Source organism: Tinamus guttatus, unplaced genomic scaffold, assembly GCF_059628265.1.
Source record: "Tinamus guttatus ecotype Peru unplaced genomic scaffold, ASM5962826v1 Tinamus_guttatus_pri_ptg000060l, whole genome shotgun sequence".
Taxonomy (NCBI): domain Eukaryota; kingdom Metazoa; phylum Chordata; class Aves; order Tinamiformes; family Tinamidae; genus Tinamus; species Tinamus guttatus.
In genome coordinates this window covers 865,499-889,663 of record NW_028288594.1, presented here as the reverse complement: position 1 = coordinate 889,663, position 24,165 = coordinate 865,499, and the positions used below count along the sequence as shown (strand labels likewise).

The window sequence follows — 24,165 nt, the reverse complement described above, 5'->3', positions numbered from 1 at the left end:
ATGCTTGTTATTATTTTTGATGTCTGTTAGGGAGGAGAAATTATGCAAATTGGTGTCACACTAGGCTACTGCACACATGCTGGTAATGCATAACAACTAGCTTACTGATGAAAATACTTCATCTTAAGCAGGAATCATTGTCAGTACTAAGAGCTGTTCTTCGTATCCTCGCTAAAATGGTTTGTTGTTATTTTTCTTACAGCTAAAGGGTGGTGTCTGTTTTTATTCAAAATCCTCATTAGACTAAAACTGCAGCAAAAGTAGTAGTGGAGTACTCTTGTGATGAATCATGGTTGATTACCTTAAATGATGAATGTATATTATGAAACAATAGGAAAATCCTTTCAGAAAATTAAGCGTTGTTGCTCATTCTCTGTGAATGACTAAGGGGCTTTAATTCTTCAGCTCCTGCATGTGAAAGACTTGATAAATAGATTAGGCTCAAGATCAATTAATGCCAGAGTGATCTTTAGTGTTAACGAAGTGAAGCTGCTAGGATTGAAGCACTTCATCTGTGCCCTCCATGACAGGCATCTCAAGCCAACATGCACTGCATGTCTAGTACAGGACATGGGAACCACTGTGCAGGACACACTGTTCTCTGCTGTGGTGGCAGATTCAAGCTCTCCCTATGAAGAAAATACCCTAGTTCTGAAGAATTCTGGTATCCTTAGTGGGAGAAAAATCCAATAGAAAGTAAGGTGGTTTCAGAAAATAGATCACTAATGTAAGTTTATAGTTACTTTCTTTCCATCTTTCTCTTAAATGTGTTTTAGATTTCTTTTTGTTCAGCTATATACGAAGCATCTCCAGCTTTTGTGATTAGATTACAGTGAACAGGCTAGTTATGATTTAAGGGTTGTTTTCCTGTTTGTACCCTTTCCTCTCTTTATTTTACCACTAACTTATTTTGTTTGCCCTGTTAAATTGTTGTCAAAGGAGGCATCGAAAACCATCTCAGGTATTGATTTTTACACATTGTGACTGTAGCTCATAGTCTCTTGATTTGCCACCTGCGGTTTAAAACTGAATATGCTTATGGGATTGAAGTCGATGTGCATTAGCTCTTAGTCATTTATAGCTCTTTTAGTATATTGCTAATTGCAATTCTAGTTAGATGAGTAGTCTAAGGAATATTTTTGCAATAGAATTGTCATTGATCAGAACTTCCTGTTTGAGTTGTTGATTGTGACTGGCTTTCAGATAACTAGCATTTGTATCTGGTCTTGGATAAACTCATCTGCTTAATATTTTCTAGATCTATCCATATATTTTAATGTAATACTAATGGTAATGATCAGGTACACCATTTTATTCAAAATTTCAGATCAGACTCAGATCCAGGTGATCAGAGTCATAGAAATGGAACTGATTTCAGCATGTAGGATTTTAAAATTTGTATTTAGTCTTTGTCACAGAACAAGGCACAATGGGAATAGCTGTTACTGTGCTCTTGCAGATGTTGCTGCAATGTCAGATTTATTCTATTGATGTAGTGGACTGTCAAATATTTTTACAAGCTGGATAGTAAATTACCATTTGCACACATCCATGATTGCATCATGAATTCAGACTCTTTTTTTAGTAGCATAAAATACCCATCATGGAGGTATATTGTGCTACATGGGACCCTGAAATGGAAAGAGGTAACATAGCCAGGAATTAACTGAATGTTTTCTCCTTTTATTTCTGGACCAGCATAACTGAATGAAGTAGGTGATGTTTGAATTTCTTTGTCATGATGTCTTTTTCCTTTTTCCTTTTTCCTTTTTCCTTTTTCCTTTTTCCTTTTTCCTTTTTCCTTTTTCCTTTTTCCTTTTTCCTTTTTCCTTTTTCCTTTTTCCTTTTTCCTTTTTCCTTTTTCCTTTTTCCTTTTTCCTTTTTCCTTTTTCCTTTTTCCTTTTTCCTTTTTCCTTTTTCCTTTTTCCTTTTTCCTTTTTCCTTTTTCCTTTTTCCTTTTTTTGACATTTTGTTATTGTTAATCCTAGGAATGGGTTTCATGTTTCATGCTCTGATGATCTGGAAGCATACTGGAAGCATAGACACAAGCTCAGCAAAGATGAGAGAAGAAAGCAAACGTTCACAGCACCTTCCTTCAAACTACAGTTCAGAAACTATCTATTGCAACTGGTTATCTATTGCAAATCTAGATGGTTAAATTATTCAGTCTAGACATAGTGCAGAGTGAGAGGAAGTGACAAAGATGCTCCCAAATTGGGAGGCTCTATGTAGAGAGAGAAAATGTTTCTGAGCACAATTTGTAAGAAGTTTGAAAAATTCATGGAGTATGGGAGGGGAAAACATTTTTTTCTAATTTTTCTTTTCTCCCCTCCTCTCCCATATTGGACAAAATGTGTTTAATGTTTTTTTTGTGTTCAGGATGTATTTCTCCTGTAAACTGAATTTATCAGGAATGTTTTCAGGGAACTACCTTTAACCCATAAGTAATAATTGTTGTGTTGTTGATTGTTCTTTTTTATCCCTTGGCTTAGTGAAACAATGTGATCTGTTAAAAGTTTTTTTGTTTTGTTTTGATTTTTTTTTTGTTCCCAAATCTTATAGCATCAATGACAACTTGGGGGGATGGATTTATCCCTCCTCTTCATCTTCTTCCCTATCTGACCATCATCCCCTAGAGAACAGTATACATTACAATTGCAGTCCCTGAGGCCAAATGAGAGCAGTCATAGGTTGGTGTGCTGATATATTCAATATATTGACATCCTCTTTGTTAAAACCTAGCCAGTGAGAAACAGCAGGAGGAGTCAGATTAGCAGAGGAGCCTCTTCTGACTATCAATTTTCTTGTGCCTTTCAATGGTTCATTAATTCCTCTAACAAATGCTTCTGGGATAGCTGGCTGGTTGAAACCATCAGAATCCAGCAGAATAGAGGTGGTCATGGCTGATAATGTCAATTCCCCTTTGTGAAGTCCTCTCCCTATGGGAATCCTCTTCCTATTCATTTAGTATGGAAACAATATTGAACTCCCTACAAATACTGAGTATGTTCATGTCGAGCATGCTATTCTGCTTCTTCTACAGTTTATGTAGATACCAGGAAAGTATGAACCAGTAGTTTCACAAGGGAGACAAAAGGTGGTAGGACAGAGCACTGCAGAAATTAGCACTGTGCAAGAATTGTTAATATGGAAGCTGTGTGTTAGTTTTGTTTCACTGTAGTTAAATGGAATTGCTATAATGTTTCTAACAGATAAAATTAGAAATCAAAAATGTTTAGCACTGTATACCATAGCTGTTATAAAACAGCAGCCTGGAATGAGGCTTTTACTAATTTCAAAACTTCTACATATGCCTTATATTGCAGTGACCTAGAAAAAGGATGCCTGTTAGAAGACAATAGGCAAGTCATTATGGTATAAAAGTTCAGCAGGGCAGTACTGAAAATAGAACAATAATTCTGAAGCTATTTTTGGTACACTTTTTCTTTCTTACGAGTCCCTCTAGTACCTATCATTTCTGAGACAGATAGCTGTGAAATAATAAACATTACAGAAAATCAACTTTTGTCCAGAAGTAGTGACAATGATAGAAAATCTGCATGTGATTATTCTATTCAGCTCTTTTTAAAAAATGTTTTCTGTGTACCATGGACTTTGGGGATCTGAGTGCTACAGCAAAGAAGGATCATGGCAGGTCTTTCATAACACCATGTAATATTCCAGATAGCTGTTTTGGGGCTATTTATTGAATAAAGTTTGGAAGATTGTTACAGAGGGAATAATGACTTGTGGAGTGACTTTTGGTTTTGTGTTATCTTTTCTGTCAGGCAGTCATTCAAATCTTTTTGTCCTAGTCCCTTTGTCTCATAGATGATGTTAAGAGGTAGTAATAAACAATAATCAAATGTCATATTAATCTTATGGAGAAATATTTTCTTGAAATGTAGATTAAAGTTACTTGCCTATGTGCTGGAGTAACATCTGAAACTTTAGTCTGTCATGCCTGGTCTGCGTTAATGTGTTCTGAGTGTTAAAGGGTCTCAAAATAGGAAAATCCAGATGGTGTAACCAAGGAACTCATAAAATTTACTCTCTTGATGGAGAATGCATTTTTTATGTCTGTGGATAAACAGAACCCTATGTCAATGGCTGTAGTGTGTTAATAGTTTCTGTTTTGGTTGGTCAACTTTTAAAGGGTTTACTCTAAAGTTAGAGTATTATCTATCCTTTAAAAAAAATCATAAATTTAGTCTGGGAGCAGCTTGATCAGACCCTATCAAATTGCCCTTTTGTTTTGTACTTTGTCTTTTCTATAGTATGCAGAATAGTGTTCAGTGCAGTGATATGGGCTTGTTGATAGTATTTAGTCATTCCTAAAATCACCTAAGTGCCTTCAGTCAAAAATAGCTTTGTGTAAGATGTTCCCCCATCCAGTAGAGTAATTGCCAAAGTGTAATTTTTAAGCATCTGGTGTGGGCTGCTTTACTTGTCTGTTTGGAACACACTTAACTGCTGAGAAGTTTTCACCAGCTGGTGGTAGAACTCATGAAATTCTTGTAATCAGTAGCTCTCTAATAGATTAAGGCTTCCTTTGGGGAGGGCTGTTGGAGTTCTGCGAAGTTTTTCACAGCTAGAAGACACACTTTTTATCTCTTCTGGGCTTTGAAATGATATAAGGCAGGACATAGGAGAGTGAAAGTAGAAAGTTCTTAAAGAAATATTTCAACTTTATCATTTTACTGATAGGGTGTCTGGAAATTGAGTTGTTGTAAAAATATTTTCATTCATATGTAACTGTAAGTAGTAAATAGCAGTCCTTAGTTTAGGGCGCTTTACCTGATGTACAGCTTTAGAAAATAATAGAAAAAGGTAAGGACAAATTCACCTTAACCATTAAAGGAAAAGCAGAAGTTAGACTTTTTTCTATTTTTCTAATCCAGACTATACAATATTGATGATTTCTGATGTTGCTCCTTTGCTTTTGGGGTGAAGAGTATTTTGATATGTATTGTTTTAGTTCAAGAAAAGGTTATTTCAAGTTAAGTAGAAAAGATTTGTGATATGTGTGTAGAAATTTTTGGTTGCATTCCACAGACATGCTATCTCTGTATGCTAACTTGTTATTACGTTGAATAGAAATAATCATTTATTAAAACTTGTATTTGCTGCTCTCCATCAGAGCTACATCTGAAAATCCTAAAAAATGTCATACTCATAATCAGCGGAACTTGCAGTCTGCATATTTCCAAGGATGGAAGGGGCTCTTTGTGGGCTGCTGTGATCCATATATCACTCTAGGATGTTTGAGGGTGCTATTCATGTGCTTGGGAGACCTAAAGATGGATGTGCTCAGCCAGTGTAGCTGACCGTAACACACTGACTTCAACTGAAGCATGGAGATAGATGCTCCTGCACTTGTTGAGCAGTGTCTCCAGTTACGTTTGCTACCTCAGTGACATCTGTAATCACCTATAATCAAGTAATTCTGTGTATTATGATACCAGACAGACCAGTCTTAATTTTCAATAAACTAGTTGTATATAGCCCCGTTGTAGATATGTCACATGGGATGAGGCACTATGTGCCCTGAATACCTGACTGGCAATTATCTATGGGACATTAGACAAAATGTCTTACATGCATTTTACAGATCTTTTTATGGCCCAGGAAATAGGGGCTGATTTCATGAGCTGTTTACAATAAATATGCCCATTAAGAGAGTGTGCTGTAGAAAGAGGGACAAGATTTTGTCACAGCTGTTTGAAATGGATTCAGAATGATGCAGTGTGTGGGATAATATTTGAAGTGGATAGTTAATATGTGCAGCAAAGCAAATTAATAAAATAAACAATCCTCAATGGTTTCTTTCCCCTTCTTCACTTAGTATTCTTATCTTTCTGTCTATTTTCCATTTGTCATTCTCTCTGCATCTCCGGTTGGTACTATACCTGATTTTTTCTGTCGCAGAAGTCCCTCTTTAATAGAGAGCTACTCTCTACACACTGCAAGTGTGTTTGTTTTGTTTTCCAGGAAGCCATTATATGGATTATTTCAATACAATTCCAATATGATTGGACTAGAATCATTAGATGATCCTTCAGACACCTGGGAGATTATAGAGACTATTGGAAAAGGCACTTACGGTAAAGTCTATAAGGTTGCCAATAAGAAAGATGGGAGTCTGGCAGCAGTAAAGATTCTGGATCCTGTCAGTGTAAGTACGAATATTTAACTTCATTGTTAATTAAAGAGTTCTTAAAGAGATTGGAAATGCAACTCATGGTTAAGGAGCAACTTCACAGAATGCATCGTTGGAAGTAAGCAAGATTTGGTACTCTGTTTCTGGTATCGAGTTTGGCAATGGAAAGGCGCAGCCAACAGTTTCATTGTCCTGTATGTTATCTGAAGACAATATTTGCCTATTTTCATTGTAACCCTATATAATTCTTCTGATACAAATACTGGATATCTGTGCTTGGAGCATGCGTGTGATCAGAAGGCACAGAGGCCTTCCTCCTAGGGGGAGTATTGCCAACTATAGCAATGAAAATACTAGATGCTGTTAATCATAAATATTCTTATTTTAAGGTATGTATTCCATAAAAGAATGACTTTTCCTATCACAGAAGCACTGTGAACTTTGGCATATTGTATAGTAGCCTTTTAAAAAAGTGGACAGTGTTGTTGAGCAGTAGTTGAAGTAAAAAAGAAGAAGAGTTCAGGTCTAAATTTTTGGAGGTGGTTGTGTGCCAGCTTCAGCTTTTATGGGGTTTAGATATTTAAATTCCCTGAGAATCAAGACTCTAGTTTTCAGTGAAAGATTTAATGGAGAGCTGTACAGGTTGGATCAAGCTGGAGTCTGATCACAGTAGTTGGGCTAAAATACTAACAGTTGCCTTTGTCATCTGCTACTGCAGGAATTAATCTTGTTTTTTCTTGAATAAATTGAAAGAAGGTACTAAACAGCAAGACAACCTTCTTTGTTGTCTTACCTTTGCTCATATATTAAAATATATGCATATTTTAAAAACAGTTTAGAAAATAATACATGTGTAAATCTCATATAGAGAAATGAGCAAAATTAAGCATAACTTATTTTTTGTGATGACATGTGTTGTGCATTAGAGGTAGCCTTGAAGGCAAACTGCTTGCTTTGCATACAATTCCCACCTCTGTATGTAGAAAAACAAAAGTGCCATGATCTGGTTTGGGTCAAATTTGTAATAACAACTGAGTACTGTCAGGATTTTAAAGAATTCAAAGATTGTTCTTGTTATCCTTGAGAGGTTTGTGCAGGCTTGCTGTGTTCATATAATCTGTATGTCTGTGTTTCCTGTTTAGGATGTAGATGAAGAAATTGAAGCAGAATATAATATTTTGCAGTTTCTTCCCAATCATCCTAATGTTGTTAAATTTTATGGGATGTTTTACAAAGCAGATCAGTATGTGGGAGGACAGCTCTGGCTAGTACTTGAGGTAAAAAAAATTTTGGTAATATTACATCTTAACTAGGAAACGTAGGTGGGTCTCTGCTCTGTAGTGCCAGAAGAGTCACAGACTGTCATGATTCTTTGATTAATACCATTAATCAAAGGACTCGTGATAGGTGATGTGTGGCAGTCCACTGCTGAAAATGCCTGAAGCTTTTTCTGCTTAGCAGGAAATGCCCTTACATTTTATTTCTATTTATGTTATTATTTCTGCCTCCAAAAAGCAATGGAACCTTTTGATAAGAATGGTTTGTTTGAAAGCAGCTTAATTTTTCATGTTGGAGAACATATAATTAAATCATTTCTCTAAATTTTTGAAGATCCCTCCAGTCTTTTGGGAATCAAAACAAATAGGAAGTGTAGAGTAGAGGACGGTTACCAAACATGCTACCATTACAAAAGTGAACAGAGAAAATATAACAGGAAAATGTTCGATGATAATTCCAAACTTGAAGCAGATTGCTGTTGAAGAGCTATCATGAAATGCCTTTTAATAGTTTTTTCTTATTTAATGACATTCAAAGTTCTTGCAGGGAGAAGTTTCCCTTTGGTTGTCTTTTTTGCCAGTTAATTGACTTCCAAAGATTGCTGCAAGATGAGGATTTCCTCTGAATGTATTTTCTGGACTTAATTGATGTAAAGCTCTGCAAAGAGTTATGAGCAGTAGCAGACGGTTCAGACATACAGCTGCACCAATAAAAGCTAGTATTCACTTTTTAATTACCAATCGTTTTAGAAGTGTCACTCCCTATTCTTGAATGTGCTAGTAATCAGAATTGGGAATCACCATTTCCTTTTCAACTTTAAGTCACGGAATTCTCACAGTACATCTGACTAATACACACTTTTGTTTGAAGGAAAATACTTAAATGTGTGTCTTATGCTAAATCTCAGTAATTACTAAAAGGGAGATATAAGGGTTTTTTGACTTTTTCAACTATGTGCTATTTTCTGGCTTTGCAGCGAATAATGTGCTTGATTTCCCCTTTGCTTCATTTTTTATTGCAAGTGTAATGTGTTGGACAGATAAATCACACGTGCTTTTCTGTATAACACAAATCTATACAGCAAAATTGTGCAGTATGCAGTGCAAGAAAACTGATGAATGCACAATTTAAGGGGGTTAGATCTTTGTACAGACCTTATCAGTTACCTCAGTATGTTGATGTCAGGTGTTTTTTTGGTGCCTAATATCGAAAAATTTTGAAGAAACTTGACGTTCAAAAATTTATACTTTTTATGTAATGTAATTTTATGTAATTTATAAGGATATAAAGATGAATTTACCAGGAAATGTCAACTAGTTAATGCCTTAGAATTTAGGTATGTCCAAATTTATGCATATATATCAGTTACTTTTTATATTGGAAATTAATGATTTTTTTTTCTTTAAAAGGGAATATACAAAGCAGTCAGTTGCTTTGATCCCTGAGCCTTTTATAAAATATATTAATTGGATAGCAACTTCTAAAATCTCTTTTTTTTCTCCTGAAGGCAAAATTCTGCCATGTTTGCCATGTACAAACAGGACCTTTACTTAGGTAAAGTCTGAGATAAGGAAGAGTGGTGGAAGTAGACATTTAGAATTTTGTTGGTTCAATTTAGTACATAGAGAATTTTAAAGATAAGCATTTGCATTTCTTGGATAGGCATAACAGAAAATACTGTAAAGCAGACTCGCTACTTTTCCATCGAAACATTTACCACTCTTAAGTACTACCAGGAGACACAAAGTGTAATGAAATTTGAGAGTTCATTTTATCCCAAATCTTTGCTAACCGTTGACAACAGAATTACTGCCAGCTGCAGTAACAGTGTTTGTGTGGTTTATTTATCAAAAACATACTCTACAAAGCAACAGTGTGTATAATTTTCAATTTTCAGTCACAACCTTTTTTTTTTTTTTTTTTTAAAGTGCTGGCCTACTTTTTCTAAATTCTGTGAGGAAAGAAGTGATGGAAATTAGATTAGTACAACCTGTTGCGATAGAACACCGTGCAATGAAAGCAACAAAAATACTTGACTTAATCATTCCTTAGTGGCTGAACATGGGAAGAAAAAAATGTGTATTTTATCCTCCAGAAGATGAAATTTTCCTATAATTATATTTGGTGCTCAGTGCTGATCTGAATGCTACCACGCAGTCAGTTTTTTAAAATGTCCCTATGGAAGAATTACTAAAAAGGAAAGTCAGAATCCTGCAGGAATCACCAGGAATCACCACTACCATCAATGAAATTTTGCTTCACAATCTCACGGATTTCTAGTGTATCATGTGATCTAGTTCTTTCCATGAACTAAAACTTTTAGGTAAAAACTTTTTGATGCAAGGGTATTTAGTAATGTGTGAGAGAAAAATCCTATCACATATCACAGGAATTGCAGTGTTGGAGCTTGTAGGCGACTGGTAAAGTTTATCTATGAAGTGCAAAACTCAAAGCATTTGCAGAGCTTTTGGGTTTATATCATTCTCCTGATTTATGTTGTAGAACTTTATGCTTAATACAATGTAAAATGAACTCATGTTGAAGGGCATGTCATTTTTGTATGGTGGAAAAGTTGGTAAGGGAGCATGCTACAGAAACAGATTGATGCTTCAATTCATTAATTTTAATGTTTCGATGAAAGGAATATTCAGTGAAATTCAATGAAATAGGTTATTTTTTCCATCATTTTGCTGACAAACAATTGTAAATATTAAAGTAAGAAAGGATAGAGGAAAAATGGGAAGAAAAGAGGAATTGCTGCTAGAAAGACCTAGTGAACTAAAAATGTGGATGAAAACTTACATACAAAGATTGGAATTCTAATTTTTCTTCTTCGCTTCCCTTGAGGTATAGCTGCCTGTTAGTGGAAAATGCTTCCAAGAAACTGCTTTTCTGGATCAGAATGTTTCATCTCAGTTGTTGGCAGCTCATGCCATCAAGTCTGAGTATAGAGATATGGCTTCTGTCTATTTTATATTGCCTGCAGGAGCACTGATGGAGTGAAAGTTTGAAATGACTGTAATTTGTTGCCTCCCAGTTATCAGGAGCATCAGTCTTGTCTTTCTGACCTCTTCTTTGCACAAAATTAGTTTCTCAAAAGAACAGTGCACATACTGTGAAAATATTCAAGTTAAATTGCACTTGCAAATCCTCTTATTTTAATTTTTAATTTTATTTTAAAAGTTACATTTTATAATCTTCATTTTCAGCTTTCCTCCCCACACTCAAAACACTGATTTATTATCAGCATTGCTAATCAAATGCATTCTATGGCAGGCAGGACAGCTTAACTAGTCGCAACTAAAAGTCTAGTTGTTCCCAGAGTTGTGTTGTAGTGCGGCTTGGCACAGTGTGTGTTCACAGTCTACAAAAGCGTGTTGAGTAACTGAGGTCTTCTCCTGCTTGCTTCCTCCTTCCACCCCATGCCGCTTCCCCTTCACAGCTATGCAACGGAGGTTCTGTCACGGAGCTTGTCAAAGGCTTGCTCAAGTGTGGCCAACGGTTGGATGAAGCTGTAATCTCATACATTCTGTATGGTGCTCTCCTGGTAAGGATGTTCACTGGGCTTTTAATGACAGCAGAGGGTGCAATTTACTGTCATACATACATTTTCCTTTTATAAAGTATGGTGATGTTGAAAGTGTTGCGTGGCTATTATAACAGCAGGGGTTGTAGCAAGCATGTAATCCAGTGGACATTCTTTATAGGGTATGTGCATATTGTCTTTATTACATTCCCTAACATTAAGGTAATTTTTAAATAAGAGAGTGAACTTATTTTTTGTTTCTGCTTGGCATATAGGGCCTTCAGCATTTACACAATAACCGGATCATTCATCGTGATGTCAAAGGGAACAACATTCTCTTGACAACAGAAGGTGGAGTCAAGCTCGTTGACTTTGGTAATGACTGCTTCTCATTTGTTTCCTTGATAGATGCAGTTTAGCCAAAGGCATCTGTTTACTTTTCATTGGGAAGGCAGAATGACAAGGTGAAGAGACTTTTCCAGGAAAATACGCAAGATTAATTTAGGAAGAGATAGGGAAAAGAAACCTGATACAGCAATAGTAAAAATTCTAGCCAAAATTCAGGTATAGACTTTTAATTATAAAACTTAAGTAATGACATAAAATATTTTCAGAGGTGCCATTTTATATACAAAGCTTTTTTGCACTTTACAAGGAATATCAGTTCCTGGCCAGTTGTCCTTCCAATTTAAATTTAAATGATCCATCTTTTGCATATGAAAAGGAATCTTTCTTCTCTCTCAAATGACTTTTTACTAGCCTGAAGCAAGGTTATTCCCACTGAGCAGAAGGTAAAATGGTCCCCTGGGTTCAAAAGACAACATCCATTTAATTTGTGATTATTGCTGTTAAATACAGATATAGCTACTCAGGAGAAGAAACAGAAACAGAAGAGATAGAAAGATAGATAGAAAGAAATAGACTTGGCAATAGAATTGGATTCAGATTAACATTTTCCCTCTGGGTGCTTGGAGAAATAAGGAGATGCTGTAGTCCCTCAGATGACTTTGTAGTAGAATGAATAATTTTATTAACGGTTAACAGGAAAAAAAAAGATCAGTAGTGTGTGATTTATTAGTGAAATCATACAATGCATCAGGTAATCATCAGTGAAAATGGTATTGTGTGAATAACAGTTGTTTGCTTAATAAGGCATGAAGGTAAAGAAAAACATATACAAAATAAGACTAGCATAAAATTGCATGCTAGAAATCCTGTGAATAGTAACATTACAAACAATTCCAAGAGCATGAAGTGCATGCAGTGTAAAACAAATTTAATCCCAACAATGTCAGAGTATTACAAATTTAACAAAAAAATCTACTGAAGATGATAAAGTAAGTTAGGAAGCAAGTGTCTCTAGTACCTTCTAGGATCAGAAATTCATTATGTTGAATGGTAGAGCCAACAATTAAAATAGTGCTGAGAGAAAGATGTGACCCTCAAGTAAAACTTGCAGTGGCTATCTGGACTAGTAGGAGGAAAATCATCAATTTTCATTTGGGAGTGCTTTTCCAGTAGTATCTGCATCTCTAATTACTCCCTTCTGGGAAAAGTTGTTTCTTCTTTCCAAATGAGAAGAAGAAAAAAGCCTTATCAGGTGTATCAAAAACATTATCTGCAGCTGAAGCTTTGTTTTGAATCTATTGGCTTTGCTGCGCGCACACTTGCCCTTGAAAACAAGTGGCACATTCTAGGAACCTGAGAATTTCAACCTCCTGGTGTCCTGTGGGAAGATACTAATGGAGATTTCAGGTTCTTTTTTTCTTTTTTTTTTTTTTTTCCAGTTTTAAACTTAAACTGTAATGCTGGAAAATTGTAACAAATACAGCTACCTCCCAAAGGACATGAGCTAGCTGCTTAACAGTGAAGAAGCCTTACCAGTTGCCCTGAAGAAGCATCGTGGCTGCACGCTCTCATTGCACTTCTCCCTGCATCCCCCGGCCTTAGTCACAGAGAGAGCTGTGGCAATGAGTTAGAACTGAGTCACAGATGAAATTGTTGTCTATAGAGTTGTTTTTCTTACTCGTTGTCGAAATTGTAGGATGTGCAGTGAGAGATGCAATTAGTTCAGGAAGAGAAAGGTCTCAATTGAGTGGTATAAAATTGGAGTCTGTTCTTGCTCTGCCACAGATGATGTTGGCAAGTCAATTGTATCAGACTGTTGGAAGCAGCCACTGTGTACTGCTCATTTTCCTGGTATCTTTTCTGAAACATGTTCCTCTGCTTTACAGAAGAGCTGAGTATTCTTGAACTGCAGTTGAAAACTGTTATAGCTACTCCAAGTATGTGGAGTGCCTGAAAACTGAAAGATCTCAGTTTAAATACCCCAAAACAGTAGATGCGTTTCATAAACTCAGAGATTAACCTAGAATGTTAAGGAAATTTATTGTATGATAAGGAGGGAAGGAAACAGGTTGAAGGAAAGGAAGATAAACATTTTTGATTTTGTATAGGATTTAATATAGTAAATAATGGACAGGAACTCCAATTGACAGATATAAAAGGAAATATTTCATAGCTACCTGTTCACCGAGCACTGTCCATTCTGTGCCTGGAGTGAGGCAGAATCTTGTGGTTAAAAAAGAAGAAGAAGAAAAAAAGGATTTCATAACTGTGGCTGTGCAAATGGCTTTGGTCACAGATAGCATTACACAGACATTGTCTTTAATGGCGATATTTCTCTACCTTTATTTCATGACTTTGTAACTTGACTTTTCACTGTAATACACATTTGCCTCTATTGGTCACGGGCTAAGCTGACCTGAAATATCTGCACTTACCATTGATTCATCTTCTCTTGCACTTTCTTGCGCTCCCTCAGTTCTTTGGCATTGTGTGTTGTTTTGGTGAGTCCATAGATAGCAGCTGCAAATTTGGCTAGTTGAAGAGAACTCAGACTTTAATGCACAGAGGCTCGCTGTGCTTTCCAGCCCTTAGCTGTTTCACAGTGGTAACCTGGAAGTGACTGAAGGATTCTAATTATACTGAAATGAAAAATAAATACAGTGTTGAATCTCGAAGCAGACAATTTAATAATTTGATGTAGAGATTGTGTTATTGTTTGATTTCACTGTAGTCCCTTCCTTCCTCTTTACAGCTGTGCTACAGTAGTCCATCCCCAACCAGAACTGAAGCACAGGCTTGGTTTTAAGCCTGCGTTTAACTCTGTACGTGCGAGCTTCAGTGTGAGTTTGAGCTTGTGCATTTTCTTGGTAGGGAGAAATGTAAGCAAGTGCATAATTGTTTTGTTGAACTGTAATACTCTGCAAATACTCCAGTGGTCAAGATTCCTGCCAGTAGTGTTCAGGGAGTGAATTTCAGCTGGACTTTGGTCACTATTTCTGGAACAGAAGTTTTAAAATAATTTTGTGTTTAGGATGGTTCCGGTTTATGTTCATGAAAACAACAGATAGACATGTCTCTGTAATTTAGGTTGCCAGTTAAGTATTTTGAATTGAATGAAAGTGCTTCTTACTGAGAGTCATTCACAAAAAGCAATTCTGAAAGGAAACAGCAAGCTGTGATCTGCCTGGGACAAGCTATGATTAAAGTAAAAAATGAAATTAATCAAGTAAATAATTCATTACAAATGATGCATCTCCTCTGATCAGATTTCTACAGCTGTGCAGGCTTGGGAGTTGTTTTCTGGACACTTGAAATAAAGTGCCTGAAATGACATAATGAATTTGAAGCCAAGTTTGGGTCTGTTTTATTGTAGGTGTTTCAGCCCAGCTCACAAGCACACGTCTGCGTAGGAACACCTCAGTGGGAACACCCTTCTGGATGGCACCTGAGGTAGGCACACATTTTTCATAACCCAGTTTGTGTTGTCTCTGTTCCATTACAATGCATTTTGTTGCCAGTTCCACACAGTTCGAAAAAAAAAATGTTTTCTATACCTGGTATGGCTTTATTTTGACTTCCCTCTACATCTATGGACCGTGTTCAGTAAGATAAGCATAGTGCTAGAATATTCAAAAGGGATTGGCAATGTTATCTTCTCTGTAATTTTTCTGGAGAAATTTAGATCTGTAATAACCAAGTGTTTCCTTGAAGATTTTGTGACTTTCCAATCAAATACTTTATTTTAGCTCTATATAATTCTATAAATCCCTTTCCTAGGTGAAGAGCTTTAATATGGCATATTGAGGGAAGCCTTTCACAAAATTCTCAGGTTTATAGCAGGTAGGGCTCTGCAGTTGAAACCTTAGAATGGTGGTTTCGGTGGGGTTACTAAATTTGTATGTATTGTCTTCCCCAGACATATCCATTTTTCTTCCATTTCATGAAGATTAGAATGTTTTTGCACACTGTTAAATAAAAGCTGTGCATGCGCTGTTCTTAAATTTGGGTAGGAAAACATTAGTCTTGACCCTTTTCCTTTAAAAAGCAAGAAATATTTTCATAAGGTATGGTTTATAAAATTAAAAGTTAGGGAATGAATCAGGATTTTCTGTTTCTTTGTAAATTGTTAAATCCAAGTAACAGTAGTTCCCTTCAACAGAAATGAGGCTACTGGATTTATTTTATTGGAGTTTTGGGGAATTTGGAATAAATCTTGCAGTTTGCATTTATTAAACGCCCACAAAGGCCTCTGTATGGCAAATAGTTTAAATTATCATGCAAACATTTGTTGCTTTTAAAATATTTTATATTGCCATATGCTCCTCTTTCTCTTGCTAAGGAAGATTGTAGCTAGGGATTACAACTGAGCAGAGAAATGAAGCTGCTGTAAGGGATCCAAAATTTATCTCATACAGTCTCATAAAGAATAGGTGATATTTTACCATCTCCATAACAACCAGTTTACGTCACAAAGGGGACACAAGATCCCTTAGTAACTACTGTGTAAGCATTATTTATTAAAACACCTTGCTTGGAGACATTCAGAAGCCTACATAAAAAGTATGCTTATTTAGACAGTAATGGGTATTTTCTGAAATATTTTATTAAACTCAGTTTATAAAAAGTATTTTTACAATACTATTTTTCTTGAACAATTGTAATCAAAGGCAGTAATCATACCAAATTTATCACTCATCCTGCTTGAAAATAGTCATTCTTGAAGTACAAAGCCAAAGAAATGAGTAGACACTTTGAAATAATTTAAATCTGAAAATAGCACACACCTGTAACCAAGTTATATGATGAGCTTAGCACATCAGAAGAAATATAAGAGTAGTTCTTAAGCGCTGCCAGTTTTGAGAAGTTTTTATAAATTATGAAGCCAATACCATAATCATAGTAACTCATACCACATCTGTGTGCCTGTGTGAGCCACACTGCTCAGGCTTCATGGATCTACTAATCTGCAGAACAGCTGCGAGCTGCTTGCATACCCATTATGCTGAGCTGGCTTTTGAATGACAAGTTGTATAACACTTCTGCTTAAGCCATTACAGTTGCTTTCCTTGTGTTCATGTGAATGACATATTTCAACTGATGTGTGAGATGCAGATTGCTTTGCTTTGGGGAAGGCCTGTTTGGTATTTTTTAAATATGCGGGTGAATTCTTACATGAAAGATGAAAGATTAAGACTGCAATAAACTGAAAAACCCTCTCTGGATAGCAGCTCTTTTAAGAACTGTGATTTTTGAATGAGACTGGTAGAATCAGTAAAGACTAGAAAAACCCTAAACAGTCACAGAAATCTTGTTGCCTGCAGGTTTTGAAGTAGGATATAATCTATTTAGAAGCAAAAATCAAAAAATAAATGAGTGGGCAAGAAGGAAATATGACTCAGGGAAGCTGAGCGCATGAAGATTAGGATCTATTTATTTATTTATTTATTTATTACCCGACTCCTGTTATCTTTCTGTGAAACATGGGAGCCCCTACGGGTGCATAAAGCAGTTGTGAGACCTCATGTCATCCAAGTGGAAGAAAGATGAGCTTAATCTGAGGTGGAACAGAGAGGGCAGATGAAAAGTCAGCCTTACAGGAAAGGACAACAGGAGTGTTTTAGTGAAATGAACCTTGAGAAATGAAGCTGATAGGCAATATGATTGCTGTTCAGAAATACATTATGGGTAAACCTCAGGAAAATAAAATTTAGAGGAGGATGCAAAAATTATTCAAGCTAACAGCTGTGAATAACTGGATATAAGTGGGGCACAACTATGCTAGAAACTTGAACCACTAGGTCATCCTGAACTGGGAACAGTCTGCATAAAGAGGAACATCAGCATATTTTAAGATAATACTTCCAAAATACATGAAAGGAATTATATGACATTGTACTTGCAATAGCAAAAGATCAGAGGAAATAGCAGTGATAGCAGTGACTCAGGCTGGTATAAGGTCTCCTCTGTACTTGCTGGTCAGTGTGAAAAGCTTAACAATTTTGAGTGACAGAGACATCCTAGAAGGTTTTTTTTATTATTATTATTTTTTATTTTTTTTAATTCCTCCCCTGTAGACTCAGAGCCTCAAATAGCAGCAGCAGGACAAATTTTGTCCTTGAGCATTTTTTTTAAGCAGAGCATAGGATTAACCAAAATGTTGCTGAAAAATGAAAATGCAAGGGGAAAGCTAGACTTTGTTGAAGCAACTGAAGAGCTCAAGAAGGAAAAGTAAGCTTAAGCAGGAAACTTTGAAATAAATTCATGAAAAAAATCATTTCTTTTTAAAGCTGCCTGTTGCCAGACAGTTATGTTACCTAAAATCTGCTTGTTACCTAAAATCTGCTTCTATCTTCCTGAAATGTTATGGAATGCTGGTAGGTAGAACTAGATCTGAAACTTTGAGATCAAAGATGTTCTCAGACAGAAAGGAGAGATGCTGAAGGTATTTAAAACCGTGTCAAATGAGCTGTTATATTTCATTGATAACCATTAGAAAATGACAGTGGTCATGGCTTAAAAGGAACATAATTAAAACACATTTAATCCTTTGAAGAACTTGGTGTAGAAGTGTGACAAAGAACAGTAAGATAGACCGATATAGTGCTGAAGGTATCATACAAGCTGAAATAATGAGTTAATGAAAGATGAAATCTTGGTGCAGTTTTGCTATTGATTTTAGAAGGACTTTGATGTCACCCAGTTATTTAAAGCTTTGTATTTGGGATATTTGTTTCTATTTTGCCAAGATAAAGTAGTGATCAGTGTCACAGAAACAACAGGTTGTTTTCCTTCCTTGTTGAATCAAGGCATATTTGCCTGGATAATATTTAGCTCATCTGAGCATGAGAACAAAATTCTAAAGTGTTAGAACAATAAATGTCCACCTTAAATCATCATGTGAAATAAGTCAAATCCTAAAACAATGAATAGTATTTGCAGTGTTATTTTTCTGTATGAAGCTGTGTCTTTGCATCATCTAATGAAAAATAAACAGTTTAACTAGTAAAGAAAGGTAATTTGCATGAATATGGTTGAAAAATATGTAAAGGAAGGATCAGATATTGCAAAAAAACTCAGCAATTTTTCCACTGATGTCAATACTCATTGGCTGTCTTCAGACTAAGGGCTGTCTTCAGGCTTAGAGTTTGGCTAGAAAGACATAGCTTGCTTTTACTAAATTAGGACATATTTATCTTATTTACCTCTCTGTTATAGGAGATCTGAAAATCAAATTTGAAAAGAAGCCAGTTAATAGAAAATAGATCACATGTAGTTGAATGAGAAGTTGGGAAAACAGTGTGGAAAACATAGCCCTATCACAATCCTGAGCTTGTGTTTATAACTAACTCTAGGTGAGTAAGTACAGCAGATATGTTCCCCTAAAACTATTGAGTACCTGCTCCTTTTTCCAGACTGCTCCTTTTTCCAGACTTCTACGAACCTTGTTTACCAGCCCTTTGCTTACTCAAGAGATTGAAGGTCAGCTTCATGTTAGTAGCTTTAGGTCTCTCTTGTTTTAATTCCTTATTAGCTAAATTTAGTTCTTCTGATATGCACATTTTCACTATGCCTTTAGATGCCAACTAAGTGTGGAATTTCTGTAAATATTAGTTTGGAATGAGCTGTAGGAATCCTCAGCTTTGTAGTACAAATAGGATGACTTCAGGAATATATATCCACATATATATCCTCCACAGGAAGGGAAGCTTAGTACACTGGCAATTACACTGATAACACAGACATCATCATATAAGAACGCAGATGCTGCTGTTTTTTTTTTTTTTTCTAGCTGAAGCAGCAGCTATGCAAGACTTACCAAGCTTCTATGTAGTGTGTCTAAGCAAGGAAAAGAGAAATAGAGAAAAATATTGCACTACCACTGTGCCTTGAGCCTAGGTCCCTGTATTAAGTGAGTTTGCTTAAGAGGCTGGAGTTGCCTCTGTGTTTTCAGTTTTCCCTTCATGAAGAACCGTTTACAAATGTGTATGCGCTGTGAAGTGCCTATATTTTCTGCTGATGAATAAACCTGTGCATCACAAATGAAACACATGGTAGTTTCATGTCAGTCTCATGGAATAAAGTAAAATAGGTTTATAAGTTTTCTCATGGTATGAATTGGTTAAATAAGAGGTACGAGGTTCCCTTTAAGTGTAGTCTGCTGCCAGAGCAGTTTAATGGTCTCAGGGCTATTTCACTTTGGTGAGTTTAAAAACAAAATCTTGCAGTTGTCAAAGCACAATCACTTACAAAGTTCTTAAAATATTCAATGCTTGTTTTACTGGTAACATTTGTAATGATATAATCATTCTCTGATACACCATAGAAAGATTATTTTAATAATGGATGGGCATAAATAATGAACTGAACTACAAATAAGAAAAAATAGGAATATGGAGCCATGAGAGAGAGAGATGAATGGAGAAAATCCATTTGCTCTGAGTAGTTCAGTATCCCCAGTGCTGCTAAATGCTATATTGAAAGACTGTTTTGTCCTTTTTTTTTTGAGTGCATAGAACTTTTGAGAATATTTAAATTTATTTTTACCACCTAAATAAATAGAGTTTTCGTAATGTTCCAGTGGACCACAGAAGTTCAATTTGTTTATTTCATTTGACTTGCACAGCTAGCAGTTTTGTTCTCCTTGCAGCAAGGGTAACAGTTTTGTGGCACGTTTTTTATACAGAGTGCTTTACGTTCCATGAAGTGCTCATACACTGCCCCAGCTGCTTCGTGAGCTACGTGAGCTGAGGCGAGCACCGCCTTCTGCAGGAGTGTCCACTCTTTTAACACCACCCCCTTCCTGCCCTGGTCAACTGCTGACTGTGCAGCAGTTGTCTCCAGGTAGCACATCTGTACTGCTACAATCCACCTGTACGTGCCTACAGATATACTGAATATATGTACTGAGGCAGTATGAACGTATATGGACTTATAATAATTCAATGTAAACTTAAGGTTTGATATGTTTTGGCTGTATAGCTACTGCATATATAGCTACTCTCTGCCTGCAAATCAGTATGACTGCAGTACATGTGACAGCTAGTTCTTCCTCTCTTATATCCACCAGTGATCTATTTGTTGGCTTGTCCAAGTTCAAAGGAAACATAACTACTGTTTGTATGAAGCTTCCATGCCAAAGTGAAAGACTCTGCGCTTATGTGGCATTCAGGGGCCAGTCTCAAGATCAGCTACATCATCACCTGAAGCTTTGGGATAAATGTAGTGTTTGGCAGCTCCAGCAAAGCCAACTTCATCTTTTTCGTTTGTACTAGTGTAGGAGGATTTTGCTGTGTATAAAGTAGGTACAAATTTGATGATGGCTTTACACAAGGTAGAGAAAGGAAGTGGTATGTTCTGTAGTCTCAGACCATTTCCCCTGGCATCTCCTCTTTCATGCCCCACTGGGCTGAACAGGAAGCCAGTGCCTCAGAATCTGATGTGCACTCTCAGCTACAGAACTGCAAGAGACAATGACAGATGTTTCCAAACACTTAAGTATCTCCTGAGTTCCCTGCAGGGATAGTAAACCCCATAACTCAGTGGGATTTTTGCATTCCTGTTTTAGAGAGTTTTGCTCTACAGAGAGCTGCCTTGATTTTCAAGGCAGAACTCAGACATTCCTCAGGCCTTAGCTTAAACTGTGTCTGAGAGAACTGTTTGCTGCTTTGTCTGTTCACCAATATTAAGCAAATTGCCCACGTGCCTTTTTCATCAAGAAAAATCTGTAACATCAGTTTCTTGCTTTAAAAATCAAAACTACTGCACTTGTGTTTCTGTAGGTAGCTGAGTGGAACATAAAATGGGAAGAGTCTCATAAATTCCACAGAAAGCTGAAAATTCTTCCCAAGCCCAAGTGATCACTAAATCTGTATACATACTGCGTGTCATTGTCAAACCTACCATTCATTTGTATATTTTCTGTGAGGCTGATCTCACTGTAGGCGAGTGAACCGTCTGAAACACACTTGGTTGCGTGTTTCACCATCTGAATTTTGGAAACAGAAATAATGTGGAGTAAGGGGAGTATTTTTCTAAGAGCCACTTCAGACTCTCATATTAGAATGACAGAGAATCTCATAGTGTTTAATGCTCTTTGGTTAGTGTCTGTATTTCTGATGGTGTCATTTTACTAGCGTGTACCATTTTTACTGGAGGTGCAACTGTTGGCTGTGAAGTGGGAAGCATATAAAGATACTTTATACATTTTTTCCTCTTTGTAAGTAATACACTGTCTGTGGTGCTGAGAAAAGCTCATAGGCTCTTTTTAGGTTTTTTTTTTTTTTATTAAGCAGCAGTGCCAGTATTCTTTCTCTGCACCATCCATCACAAATGTAAGTCCCTGTGATACTTGCTTTGGCTTGGCTTGCAAATAAGCTCTCGAAGAATACTGAGATATTTAGCAAGTTTTGATGTTGTATTTTGGGCCCACAGAAGCAGGCCCATAATGTGATGTGCTTATAAAGGAAGAGCTGGTGGGTGTCTTTGAGTGCAAGAGACCACAGTTCCATTCCTAGCACTGCCAAGAATGTCCAATGTGACCTTGAGAAGGAGCTTTGTTTCCTGCCCTGGAAAATGAAAATATATTTCTCTGCCTCATAAAGTTGGAGGACAAATAACAAAGTATTTGTGAAGGACTCAGCACAATGATGAGAACCAATCAAATTTTGAGATAGTCCCTTTCAGGAAATGGGCTCTAGCAGTTTTTCAAGCAAGTAGATAAACATCTTTGATACATAAAAAAAAAAAGGGAAGGAGAATAATAACAGTGCTTTTAATTAGTTACATATGAATAAGCTCCTTGCAACTTCTTCTGAGTCATGGCCTTCGAAGCTGACTTGCATATTTTTGAGTTTTATTTAGTTATTTGTTAAGAAATGTCCTTGAGAACAGGTGATTTGGGGAATTGTATATATAAAAAACATAATCAAGAAATAAACTTCCTTTTCCATCTCTGAGCAAAGCTGCAAGAGGTTGTGGAGTCTCCTTCTCTGAAGATCTTCAAAAAACCGCCTTCACGTGCTCTAGATGTCCCTGCTTGAGCAGGGGGGTTGGACGAGATGATCTCTAGAGGTCCTTTCCAACCTCAACCCTTCTCTGATTCTGTGAAATAATTATGAAGGGAATGAGGGAGCATCAGTCAAAACTATGCAGCCTCTTTAAAATTAAATATTTGAGCGTGGATCTGCACGCTGATTTTCATATAAATTATTACAGCAAATGTAAGTTCTGGTCCTTCTCTTTAAGCCATGGTATAAGGAAATGAAATTGTCATTTAGACCTGCATCTAGACAAGGATGGCTGTTTGAGTTGCATAGAACCTGAGTGTTGCATCCCTGAGTGGTCCCTGCGAGAGACAAAGGGGTCTCTGGGATGAGATAGTATAGTGGACTCAGGAACTAAGAAACGTCTCAAGCTTCATTCAAGACACTCTATTGACAAGAAATTAGATGGGAAAATTATCCTCTTGTCAGCAATGAAAAACACTCTGTTCAAATTGATTACCTGCCCCCCCTCCCACTGTCATCCCAAGACATCTTGAGCAGTATTTACATTTTATCTGATGGTTGAGTGGAGGGGAGCATAAATGTTTGTTTTTCTCGGATGGTTTGCAACCATGATGCTGACACTGATGTTCCTCATATAACAATTCAGAAATACTGGCCCAAAACTCTCTGAGAAGACTCTTTGACATAACAGCAATAAAGGAGGAAAAACCATTGTCAGTAGGCTATGAGGAGAAATTTGCTTGGCATGCTAACATGGAAAAGTTGAGAAGGAAGACCTATTTGTATATCCAAGGAAATACTGCCTTTAACTTCATTTTTCTTCAGAAAAGGGACAGGGTGTGTTGATGATTTTTTTCTTTTTTTTAACTCCTCAAATCCAACAGAGACAGCCTAAAAAAAATAGTGGAAATGAGTGATGAAATATGCTTATCTATAAAACAGCCATGCAAATCAGTCTATCCTCATGAATAATCATAGAAGTAAATAAAAATGACATCAATAGGAGTCTTTGTTATTGTAGTAGATTTCTCTAGAAATTGCTTTTAAGAACAGAATTTGGTAAAGTGTTGTTCTTCCCGTAGGACATTCAAAACCTCCCATGGATCTCAATATTAAAAAAAAAAGAAGGGCAGCGGTGAAGGGAATGATAAAGAAAGCAAGCGTAAGAGAAGCTCTAATTTATTGTTATGTTACAGGGGATTTTTCCCAGTTGGGAAATACAGGCCATTATATGAATAGCTGCTTAGGTTTTAGATGTGACTCATAAAAGTACTTTTCTGTCATATTGGAATGACATGAATTGTTCATCGAGTTAATGCTTTTTTTCCTGTTTTCTTGTGATAGGTCATTGCTTGTGAACAACAGTATGACTACTCCTATGATGCTCGGTGTGACGTATGGTCCCTGGGAATAACAGCTATTGAACTGGGGGATGGAGACCCTCCTTTATTTGACATGCATCCTGTGAAAACGCTTTTTAAAATTCCAAGGTATGGCACTAGATGGCTCTCTTGACTCACTAGTTTTTCCAAAGGTAATCTAGGCAGAAGTAAAAGAAATATTTGGTAAAAATTTTTCTTCAAATCCTGAGAATCTGTCTTTGGAAAATACATTTAAAAGGTGTAATATTGCACCTTGGCTTCTACCATAATTTGTGCTTAGGACCACTTGAAGTGATAAGTAATTACATATTTATTCTTATCTTAGAACATAAATCCATATGCTGCCCAGGTATCTACCTCCTATTAGTGGTAGTACCTTAGCAACTATTGATACAAACATTCCTCTCAAAAGAGGAAGAAACCAGCATTTGAAACTGCAATGTTTTAAAAATTTCTTCTAGAGCC

At 36.4% G+C, this 24,165-nt stretch overlaps 1 protein-coding gene across 1 annotated transcript in view; it reads left to right on the top strand.

Moving 5' to 3' along the window:
* Window positions 1–24,165, top strand: part of MYO3B (myosin IIIB) — a 185,294-nt gene that overhangs the window by 21,922 nt on the left and 139,207 nt on the right. The window contains exons 6-11 of the mRNA XM_088540356.1: window positions 5,992–6,175; window positions 7,303–7,437; window positions 10,881–10,985; window positions 11,240–11,339; window positions 14,686–14,762; window positions 23,663–23,808. Coding sequence (XP_088396482.1) covers window positions 5,992–6,175; window positions 7,303–7,437; window positions 10,881–10,985; window positions 11,240–11,339; window positions 14,686–14,762; window positions 23,663–23,808 — 747 coding nt within the window. The remainder of the gene's footprint in view (window positions 1–5,991; window positions 6,176–7,302; window positions 7,438–10,880; window positions 10,986–11,239; window positions 11,340–14,685; window positions 14,763–23,662; window positions 23,809–24,165) is intronic.